Source organism: Malaclemys terrapin, chromosome 3 (assembly GCF_027887155.1).
Source record: "Malaclemys terrapin pileata isolate rMalTer1 chromosome 3, rMalTer1.hap1, whole genome shotgun sequence".
Lineage (NCBI taxonomy): Eukaryota > Metazoa > Chordata > Testudines > Emydidae > Malaclemys > Malaclemys terrapin.
Genome location: NC_071507.1, coordinates 169,830,759 through 169,842,775, shown reverse-complemented (window position 1 = coordinate 169,842,775; position 12,017 = coordinate 169,830,759). Strand labels below are relative to the sequence as shown.

At 41.9% G+C, this 12,017-nt stretch overlaps 1 protein-coding gene across 1 annotated transcript; it reads left to right on the top strand.

The window, feature by feature from the left end:
* Positions 1-1,141: 1,141 nt before the first annotated feature.
* Positions 1,142-11,729, top strand: FAM110C (family with sequence similarity 110 member C). The gene is made up of 2 exons (XM_054024545.1): positions 1,142-3,088; positions 9,708-11,729. The coding sequence occupies exon 1, from the start codon at positions 1,954-1,956 to the stop codon at positions 3,043-3,045; it is 1,092 nt and encodes a 363-aa protein (XP_053880520.1). The 5' UTR covers positions 1,142-1,953; the 3' UTR covers positions 3,046-3,088; positions 9,708-11,729.
* Positions 11,730-12,017: the final 288 nt, after the last annotated feature.

The window sequence follows — 12,017 nt, the reverse complement described above, 5'->3', positions numbered from 1 at the left end:
GCTCACACTGGGATAGGCTAACCCAGGTGTTGATCAGCTGGACTAACCCTGTGGAGAAGACGTACGCTAAGAGGAAAATCCTCAGGCCGTTGTTCATGCTGAGCAGCTTGGGTGAGTACTGAGGGGAAAGGAGAGAAAAAATCCTCGCCTTCAATCCGTGGAGCAGCTGCAGGGCTGCTCATGCAGTTCTAACGCATTCTTTCTGGGGGAGGACAGAGGATTCCTGTAGCAGTGGACATAGCCTGTGGACCCAGCCTGCCCAATGTATGCAAGGAGCCTCCACAGAGCTCATCTTCATGCTGCACGGTGTGCTCCATGTTCTGACCCCCAACAAACATTCTTTGTGTAGCAAACTGTGGCACCAGTGCCTGGGGACCTTCTACACACAGGCTAGGACAGGATTGCCCCTGAAAGTAATGTTGCAATTTCTAAAGTTTGGGCCAGAGAGCAACCATCTACCTTCTCCCTTTTTTGTAACTGATGGTGTATCCACCACACTTCTAGTGATGGCAAAAATGATGATCTGAGTCAGTCTTTACAAAAACATTTCTGCACTCTAATCCCCAATGAAATGATACACAGATAGAACGAACCTTGTTAAAAACAGGTGTATATACTTTTTGTAGGCACTATTCAATTTTAGACAACAGGCAGATCTGTAGGTGCAAATGGCTTGTGCTTCCAAATTAGGGAGCTACTTCTCTAAAATGCCTGGACTAGTACTTCTGGCTCCAATTTAGAGTTCAGCTCCTTTGAAAATCTGGCCCACCTTTAATGGCAGAAAAATGATGGAAGATGAAATTAGAGCTTGTGTAATTCCATAGTATTTCAAACTGTTTCACCACCCACCCTCCACTTTGCTGGTGCCATCCATGAACAAGCGTCTTACTGATATCAATGGACTGTTAGGATGTTCTTGGTACATTCAGCAATGCAGCAAGTGCATTTACCTGCATGTGCCTGCAGAGTTTAGTACGTGACTTCCACAAGCCTTTCGGTTGAAATCTCAAACAGCAAGGTGCTGAATTAAATCTCTGCATTTTTGAAGCCTGAATGCGCTCTTTACTAAAAAACAACAACAACAATAACAAAAACCAACCTTTAATATGGGACCCAGAAAGTCCAGGTTTAAAGGCTTGATTGTGCAAGGCACCGAGTATCGCATCAGAGGTGTTGGGTGTGGAGCTGAGGGTCCTCTGTTCTTCTCAGGGACACGCTACACTTTGCAGGATCAGGCCCTGTATCTTCTTGCTTATCTCAGGGGGCAGGCACTGGAGAAAATGCCTTAGGTAGCTAAGGGAAATGTTTTGAATAACAAGGGTTTGGAGCTTATAGTTTTAGGTGCATGTACAGTACAGGCTCCAAATAGTCCTAGAGATGCCTTCCTGGAAGAAACACATCTCTGAAGTTTGCTCCCATAAAATCCAAATATCTGTAGTGGCCATATTACTCTTAGGAAGACTCCTCTAGTGTTTTGACTCAGTCAGATTGCTGGAGGAGGAGACTACTGAAAGCATATGCTCATAAACAATATTTTAATTAGTGCTTGTCCTTGCTGGAGGCAATGGAGTGTTGATGGTCTGAGCCACTCCTCTAACGTCAATGAACCAGCTCACTGGTGATGTCAGACGGGCCTTCTGCACTCAGACCTGATTGGCTATGTTTGGATTGCAGGGGCCGGCTTAGCTGTAAGGTGAATATGCAAGGAAGCAGCTGTGTGGAGGTGTGTAGTCAGAGAGTGTTAGCAGCAGACACAGTCAGACAGTGGGGCTTTACTGAGGCTGAGGAGTTGTTTTAATCTCTGATAGGTAAATAAACAAACCAGCAGCAGACTTTGGAATTTGGAAAGGCTCACTGGGCACTTATGCAGGAAGAGTGCAAGCTGCAGATTCCACAGAGTGGCTTTTTTTTCTTTCCAGAACTGTAAGTGGAATAAGTGTACCTGAAACTGATATGCCAACTGAAATCTCTCATGCCGTAAGAATGCATGCCATCTCGGACTTCCCTTTGACAGTGCGACTCCTCAACAAGGGGCCAGAGTACCTTCGCAGACAGATGGAGGCAGGCACCCCAGGCAGGAAAAGTGCTGTGGAAAGACTGGCAGCTGATAAGGCCAAGTATGTAAAAAGTCAGCATGTAATCAGCACTAAGCAGGAACCCGTCATCGTGCTCAGCTCAGCCTCAGAGAGCAGCAGTGAGAGCTGTTCAGTGGAAAACAAAAAAATCAACAGGGACTTTGGTGGAGGGAAAGGCACAAAAAACTTGGAGTCAACTAAAGCAATGTATTCCTGCAGTGCTCCCCTGGAACCTGATCCACCCATAGCGAGACGCAGCAGCTCCAAGAGGCAGGTACGGCCAGACTCCCTAGTGATCTACCGCCAGAAATGTGAGCTTGTGAAAGGTCAAAGCAATGAAAGGTCACGAGGAGGCCTGGTGAGGCGGCTGTTCCAGGGGTCCATGAAGGAGAAGCTGCTGACTTCCCCTGAGATGCCCAGCATAATTGGGGAGGGCCTCACACCAGAAAGTGAAGAGACAGTATCCACCAAACATGCCGCCAATGGGCCAAACAGCCGTGTCGCTGAGCACGCTGCCCCTGCAAACACAGAAGCACCAGCTCTTCCTGAACATGAGGGTGAGGACTCCTCACAACTGACTGTTGCACCTGATGAGGTCAAGGACATCAGGAGGAAAGGGCTGCATCGCTCCCAGTCTGATATCAGCTCTCGCTATTCCAAGTCTTTCTCTGAGTTTGACACTTTCTTTAAGTACTGTGGCCTTGAACCCGAGGTCGTCGAGGATCTGGGCAGAGAGAACTTCTCCGTGATTTCTGACAATGTCTCCTTCAGGATCCGCAGCATCAGCGTGGCAACATCTGAGAGTGACTTCACAAGGCACAGTGGGGATGATGGGCTGTTGGAGGAAGAACTGACTGAGCAGGTGCCCAGCACCACTTCAGTGATTGAGCGCAATGCTCGGATAATCAAATGGCTGTATACTTGTAAGAAAGCCAAGGAGACTAACAACATGCTACGAGAGCTTGCGTGAAGGCTTCTCCTTTCAGCATGCATTACAGCATGGTAAACTCAAGGTGTGTGCAAAGCCCAGCCATGCCCATTTATATTTATCTTTTTATTAAAACACTGTCGATTTATCTGAGTTTATGTCTGTTCTATGAATGGCAGGAACAAGCTGCTTTCTGCAGTAACATTGTTATTATTATTATTTATTATTTGTGTTACAGTAGCACCTATGAGCCTAGTTTGGGGGAATGGAGTTCTTGTAAAACAGGAGTCTGGGGTATTACAACAAAAAAGAGACAGAAACGTATTGTAATTTGTGAGGTTGGATCAGACCCCGAAACGAAAGTAAACAGTCAGGGTTTACAAGGAATGTCTGCCCTTTGCAGTCTCCTGCTTTGTAAATTACTTATTTTCACCAGTTTCTGCTTTGTTAAACTCAAGAGAAACCCCAGAAAAATTATTCAGCCCTTAACTGTAGCAGGTAAGATCAAACAAACTGAACTGAACCACTGGATGTTTAGGGGTAGTCTGTATTTACTCTGTAGTAGTACAATTTTCCCCTCCCCCACTCTCTGTCTCTCCCTCTTTCTTTCCTACCCCCTTTGCCTGCACTTAAGTACATGTAAGCAGCCAGTAAAATAAGGTTATATCCATGCTTCTTCTAGAGATCCCATTCTCACAGAGCTTTCTGCCTTGGCAATAGGAGTTTGCTCCAGCTGACGCCTGGCATTTCACAAGCTCTGCTGGGACGTGGGACTGCTCTTTCTGCTTACGCTGATTGTAATCAGTTTGGCTCTTTTGACGTTGGAGAACTTTGATGGCTTGGCCCACATGGCTGTGCTACTGCAATTCAAGCAGCAGATTTTGGAAGTCAGTGGTGTGGCTTGTTTGGAGAGTGGGGCTGCTCCGATATTTAAAAACTAAAACAATGAATAAAAATGTGAGAGGCTTTGAAAACTATTACTTCACATAGAGAAATGGGCCAAATGCAGCCATGGTGTAAGCTCTTCCTATTGACTTTTAAAAGAGCTGCACCTATGTCTGGGGTGAGTCTTGTCTATTGGCAAGAACCATTTTCCTAGGAACTTTAGTAGCGATTCATTACATGCAAATTGCCCAAAGTATCCATTATAAGAAAATTGTCCTGACCCAAGCACATACATCTCTTAGGCCTTGGACCTCTGACACAGTATTATTTTGAATTGTGCTAACTGATCCTTGACACGATGGGCTACATATGCCCTTTGTAAATTTATCATGTTCATAATCTGTGTATTAAGAGGACACTAATTAGCCCTTGGCACAGTTGTTTGAAATGACTCCATGCCTTATCCAAAAGAACATGGATATATAATGCCTGAGTCAGTTTCCTAGTGGATCAAGAACTGGATCAAGATTTCTTCTGGTGCACCAATTTTACAGTGGTAGAAATCCACTGTCTTCAAAGAAATTAATCCCAAATTACACTAGTGTACGTAGGAAGTGAGTAAGGCCCTGTGACTCCATCCTACCCAGTTGCCTGGGGGCTCAAGGTTATGAAGATGTTGGGATATGCATTAAACATACTCACTGCATCTCCTGACATGCTAACGGGGTGGTGGATTCTAACTTGGTTGTCTGACAATGTAGGGCAGTAAAGAGTCTTAAAGATGCAGCATACAGTACCTACAAACTTCTGACAGTTCCTAACGAGGAATATACCTTTTAACACCATTGAAATGTATTAGGCTGAGAGAGCATTCTAGAAGGCACAAGATGGAAACTTGATACAGATTCTGTTTAAAAGATAGGACCTTTTTTAGAGGTGGATAAAAAAAAATTCTGGTTGTGCATTTTTTTAAGAAAAGCAAAAAAATGCATTTTCATTTAAATTTTTCATAGAATTAGTTTTTTCATTGACATATTGAAAACTCAAAAATTTAGATTTTTGTCAAAATAATTTCCACAAAATATTTTTGACCAGCTCTGGAGTGTGCCTCCAGAATAGGGACAGTTGTCATGTGTAATGCTGTCAACCCACAGATATATCACTGGGTGAGAGCTCCATGCCTGAATTCAGTTGCAGAGAAGAGAGGGTTTCACTGAGCTGAGGAGTTCCCCTCCCTCACCCTCCACGCTGGTGGGAGAGGGAGGCACATAAAACAGATGGTGGATGTGGGGGCTCGTAAAAGTTTCTGCAGCTGTGAGCCTTACACAATTATGAAGGTGGGGGCCTTTGCCCACCTCCTGCCAGGGCCGCTGGGGGGGGGGGGGGCGGCAAGTGGGGCAATTTGCCCCAGACCCCGGGCTCCACAGGGGCCCCCACAAGAATATAGTTTTCTATAGTATTGCAACTTTTTTTTATGGAAAGGGTCCCTGAAATCATTTTGCCCCAGGCCCCCTGAATCCTCTGGGCGGCCCTGCCTCCTGCTACTGGGTGCAGGAGTCTGGAAACAAAAGCAACTGTATAAAGGGAAACAAGAGACATCTGGCTCTAGGATCTCTTTGCCCCTGCTCTTGGGGCCAACTGTGAGATTGCTCTCCTACTAGAACTGTGATAATTCTCATGGGCCATGTGGACCTTGTCAAATGGGAGAAGGCTGTTGGGCCTCTTAGTATTTATTTGTTAAATGCTATCAGTGCGTTCAGTGTTGCAGATTACACAGGAGACAGATGGTCCCTACTCCAAAGAGCCTACAAAGCAGCTAGGCACACATCATAAAAAGATGTCTGGCAAAGGATGCTGTAATGTATGGAAAGCAGGAAGTTCATTCACGAGTGCTCCCCACCTTTGCAGGAGCTCTGAAACTCCCTGGTGCAGAGTCAAGTGTTGCCTTTTTCTCTTTCTGCCCTTTGACTGACCCATCACGCAGTCAGCATCTGAGGCCTTAGGTGCTTTTGCAGCCAAAGAGATTTTCTTCTTGACTGGACCCTTAATATCTGTCATGTTAATAATCCACAGAGCAGGACTTTAGATAATTTATACTTCTGTTGCATTTTAGAGGGGCACGCAAAGGACAGACAGAAGCCGGGCCAAAGCTGTGAGAGGTTTTTCAAAGACAGTATTTTTTATGTAAATGAAAGTACTGAGTTCTAAAATGTAGCATAGCCGATTTAAGATGGATTTAAAAAAAAATACTATTCTGATTTTACAATGGCATACTCATTTATTTTCAAGCTATCCAGGGTCAGATCTTTAAAGGACCTTGCTCAAACATGTGAGTGCATTTCTGTGCCTACATTTGTTAACATAATTATCTCAATTGCTTGTGCAGATGGTGTATTTGCATGCCCAAGTGGACTTTTTCAGCCTGATTCTTTTCTCATTTACACCAATGTAAATCAGTGCTAATTTTATTAAGTTAATGGCATTAAAACTGCATAGACCTGGTTTGTATAAAAGGAGAATTGGGCAAGTAGCTACCTAAATAGCCATTTGCACATGCAATGGCCCAATTTGCACATACACTTAGGGTAACTTCACATAAATATAGACCCATTCATGTGTGCAAATGTTTTCATGCTTCAGTATTTAAAAATTGTAGCCCACAATTTTTCTCATTTTAAGATGGAAGATTTACTTTTAAACTTTGTTTCCTTAATGTTTTTTGATAATGGTCTGCAGAAGAGGGAATACATAGGAAGCATATACTAGAAAATTTTAAGTAAGATCACTAATAGTAAAGACAAAGAAATTCAAAGTACTGACTGACACCCCATTGTGCCTTTGAATTACAGGTAGTTTTATAACATATTTCTTCTTATCCATGTAGGCACAGGGTTGTTTTTTGTTTTATTTTGTTTTTTGGGGGACATGGTGTCAAACACATTTAAATTCCTTAATTGCTTTATCTTTGAGTTTGTGTCACAATTTTAATGTTGCTTAAACATAGTTTTACATGTCTTTTTGTGTATTTTCAAAACAGATCCATGTATTGGGACAGGACAGGAATTTAGGAGATAGGGCTTTTGTTATTGGCTCTGTCACTGACCTATTGTCTGATCTTGGGCAAGTGGTTTAACCTCTTTGAGCCTGGCTTATGCCCTGGAGAAATAATACTTCCCTACCTCCCTAGTGCATTGTGAGATTTTAATCATGTTTTTAGAGTGGATGGAAGACACATTTGAAATGCTTATTGATATTGCTTTCTGTTCCAACTAGCAGTTCAGAGGATGCTGAAATATGTGGGTACCACGTGAACATTCGTGGTAGCAAATGTCATCTACAGTGTCAAGCCCTTCCATGACTGACCTGAAATAAGATTGGTTCACTGGTCCTCAAGAATACATATAAACCCTTAACACTTTCATTAATATTTAAGAACTGGCTCTTTTTTTGGTACTAAGGTTTCTGTACAAAAGAAACCCTTAGCAGGATGATGGTCTGTATTAATCTAAACCACAAAATCTCTGCTTATAACTCATCACATGTTTACATAATTGGTTAATCAGAAGATGAGAGAGCAGAGAGACAAATTAACCACTCACCTGCTAAGCCTTAAGCCTAGGCCCTGTGAAGCAATGCAGGGAACTTCCTGAAGTGAAGCAATGCATCCTGGCTTTCTGCAAATATTGGATGTGATCCACAAAGCATAAGAGACATTCATTACTAGCATTACTGATCCCTTGAATTTTATGAAGGCAAAACTAATTTGCATGGGAATGAGTGTGACTGGGACATGAGTACTCTAACTCTCTTGGAAATAATATGCAGAGAAGTATAGTACAAACCTAGAATCGGTAACAAATTACTTGAGTAGTAGAGTGTGTGAGTGGGTGTGCAACTCTGGTCATATAATTTGCTTATTTTTAGACAGGGGCTAGAAAGAGATTTTAACTGCTGAGCCTGACATCTGCTCAGTCACATGTCATTTAATTGTATTTAATTACCCAATGAATGTGTCAAATAAACAGTTCAAAACTGATGCTATTTACAGCCCATGATTTAACAGAGTAGGAAAAAGACCTGTATGAACTGGGTATCTTGGGTATCCATTGGTTAAAAACTAAATTCATAGGCTAGGGATGGCCATTCTAACTCTAACAACCTAGGGACCATGTGGCTGAGAGTAGCTTTTCCCTCAGCTGTTTTCCCAGAAATGATGCCATCTTGAGTTTAATTTAAAATGATATTCAGAGGGGCACACTCCATTATGTTTTCCATCCCAGGCAAATATTTTGGTACACTCAGTTTGTGCAGTTTAGGAAAACTCTAGTCCATCAGGTTTGTACTGTAAGCCTGACTCTAAATATATAGGGACAGACTTTCAGCTGGTGTATATCAGTAATGGAGCTATGCTTATTTCCACCAGCAGAGGAGCTGACTCACAATTAATGAAAAATTAAGGAAAACCCAACAATGCTGATTTTAGGCCACTACTTTTAACAAACCCAGTAACCGTTAGAAAACTCACCTACAAATATCAATGTACAGTGCCCAGCACAACAAGGATTCGGGCTTTTTGGAGTGACCATAATGTAAATATTTAATAATAAATACGGCTGAATTAAATAGTTATCACCAGACAATTGGTGGAGTTGACTCACTGGTTCTGAGACTTGTGTTTCCTACAAACCCACAAGCTAGCTTCTTTTCAGTGCTACAGTTATCCTGACCAGAGGCCATCATGTTTGTTGCAAAAAATGCAGTGCTCACAGGATATTTTTACACTGCAATTAAACACCTGCAGTTGACTTGGACTCGTGAGGTCAGGCTGTGGGGCTGTAAAATTGCGGGGGGGAGACATTCGGGCTTGGACTGCACCCCAAATTCTGGGAACCCAGGAAGGGAGGATCACACCACACAGAGATCAGACAGACAAGCTGAAAATAGAAGCTAGCCCTTCAGCTCCCTTTGGCCTTTGTGTAGATGGAGTGCTCAGAATTTATCAGCTGTGGGCACATGGAGGCTAATGGATTAGACCCAGCAAACCTGCTGCATGGAAACTATGTGCTTTCTTTGCCTTTCAAAGCCTGCTGTTTGGAACGTTTGGACATATTCCTTAAAGCACCAGGCATATTGAAATTGTTGCACCATATTTTAAAAAAGACAAAAAAACAACAAAACCCTCTGTTCATGTTTCCTAGATTCTAATGTTCATTCTGCTTTTTTAAACTGCAGGTTTTTAATGGGTCAGATGCTCCTATTAATAATTTATGTTCCTAGCTTAATTTTTCATGAATTGTTCTGACTGGTAAAACATTGCATAAATAAAACAGCTACTCGAGACATGAAGTGAACTAACACATTTGTTTTAGCAGGATGATAATTAAGAAGCCATGTTATCTATAGTTAGCCTCAAAATAACCCAAAGGTAATTGACTAGATTTTGCCTAGATAAGCAGCATTATAAAGTAACAAGGTCTTAAAGGCCAAATTCACCAATGGCGTTAGGAGGAGCACAACTCTATTGGCTTTCAGGGACTTTTGCTCCTAATTGCTTTAATGATGGGTATGGCTTTAAAAAGGGGGTGAATTGAACATCCTTGTCTCTGACTGAAATCAACATTACGCAGTTCATATCAGTCCTGGGCTTCAAAAGCGTTTTTTTTTTTTTTTTAAGAATGCTCATTTTTGGTGTGGGTTTCTCAGGAAAGGAATTGATTATGTTGGTAGTACTTGTAAACAGTTGGAATGAAGTTTTAAAGCTTACCCTGTACCAGTATGATGCACTAAGTGTTTTAAGTAGCACTTTTTTCTTTCCTTAGAATGAAAACATTCCCTGAGATGGCGGCTCACTAAACAGGACACAGACAGATAGACCCACAGCAAACTCTTCTATCATCTGGCTTATGACAAATCTGTGCAAGTTTATCAACTTCCTGTTGCCCTCCCACTCGTCTGCAGGCTCACTCTTTGTCACAAGCACATGTATGTACAGAAATACAACAGCAAGAGGAAGTTACAAACTGAGACGGAGGGAAATTAAAGCTTCTAGAAGACCAGAGGCAGGTTTAAGTGCTAAAATATCTGGTAATATCCAGAAAGAGATCAGTGCACCAGGATGTCATCCTAAATGTGAGGGAAGGTTGGTGTGGCATGTCTGGCTCTGACTGATAGCAAATCTATCAGCAAGACCGGGGAAGGAGAAAGTGGGATCTAAGTGGCAATGACCTCTGGGTCAGGCATTTCTTGACAGGGAGGCTCCACCTACACTTCCAAAGAAAGTGTGTTAACAGGACTTTAAATCTGGCTCACATTGACATGATTTCAGCACACTCTGCCTGGCTGGTGACAGTGGACCAAACATGACAGTTTTATAAACAGTATTTAAAGCCAGTGGTACACCAGATTCCTTCTTAGTATTGTCTAGATTGAGGTTTAAGGCAAACTAGAGAACCATGTTCTCCAACTAGACCAGGCTGATCAGCCAGTGTGGATGGATGGCTAAAATCATGTTTCACATATGGTCTTGGGCATAGTCCCAAAGCCTAGTATGACACAGGGAAAGTCAATCCACGTTCCATATTAGACAGGACTCTTCTTTGCTATAACAGTGCTCCAGCATAGTAAAATGTATAGTCTAGGTAGGCCCTTAGACTCTTTTTATACTACATCTCAGACCCTCCCAGCACATGGTTGTCTGTAATCTAACACATTTATTTTTGTACTGAGGATGGGCAACATGTTTATTGACTCATGTTAGGGAATAGTGTCACAGCATATGTAATGTTATGGCTGATTAGCATGAATCTATAATAGCATTGTCCTATCTCCATTGTAAACAAGAAAGCATGTTAGGACACAACCGCATCATACCAGACAAACGTGCTAAGATTATTCGATTTATAGTATAGACAGCACCATGCTCAACATAATTGTTATAACAACTACACGTACTTTGCACTGGCCAAGCAAACTTTATTTAAACTGTAGTTAAACACTGTTTAAAAATAATTTGTGTCACTCAGTTTGCGGATGTAGATGTGAGTTTATAGCCCTTGGCTATGCCTCAGATCCTTAGCCCAGACAGTCATTAGTTATCAGAAAATGCCTTTCCCTGAGTTATTTATTCCTGATACCATAAATCACAAAGAAGGGTGGGAAATGAAGTAGGGAACAGATTCCGATCTTAGCTACAGCAGTGTCGATCTGGAATAACTGAACTGATAAAAAGAGATCAGAATCTGGCCCTATATTTCGGTGTGTTGAAAGGTTAAAAGTTGAACCACAGGTTCCCATGGCTATAGTGTTCTGTTTACAGCATTGGACTGTCAGACCTGTACTGTAACAAGTACAGGAAAATGAAATTCCATTCTCAACATTCCATTAGGGTTATACACGGTAAGCAGTCAATCAGCCCCTTTCAACGATTACCTGCCATGCCCCCACCCAACAAAGTGAACCAGACACAGGCATAGGGGAGAAGATGGAATGAGCACCTAATCAGCACTTTTTACATCTTATAAAAGACTTAGTGTTGTAACATAACTATGAGAGAAGGAGGAAAAGGACTGAGTGATGGCATTTTTATAGAGCATTCACTCTAACCATAAGAATCTAATATTTCCTCTTTTAATTTATTCAAACATTGTGAGCCAAAAAACAGCACTTTAAGTGCTATGTAATAGTTTTTAGTTGACTTTAAGTTCACAATAGACTTAGGAGTCAGGCTAACCTTATTTAATTAAGAAAAACATACTTGTCACTATTTCTCACTCCCAATTGCCATTTGAGAATGCAGGGCTTTTGTCTATGTTGGTTTAGTGTTACTTCACATACACATGTCTTAAGTTGTCTGTCTGTCTGTCTGTCTGTCTCTCTCTCTCTCTCTCTCTCTCTCTCTCTCTCTCTCTCTCTCTATATATATATATATATATATATATAATAACATTTCCAAATAAAGTATTTATTGAAGCTGCTCTACACAGGGAAAACTGAAATGTTTTTATTAGTGAGACATAGAGTTTAAGGTCAGAAGAGACTACCAGATCATCAACTCTGACCACTTTTTTATTACAAACCACCAACACCACCCAGCACCCATACACCAAACCCAAAAACCAAAATTTGACAAA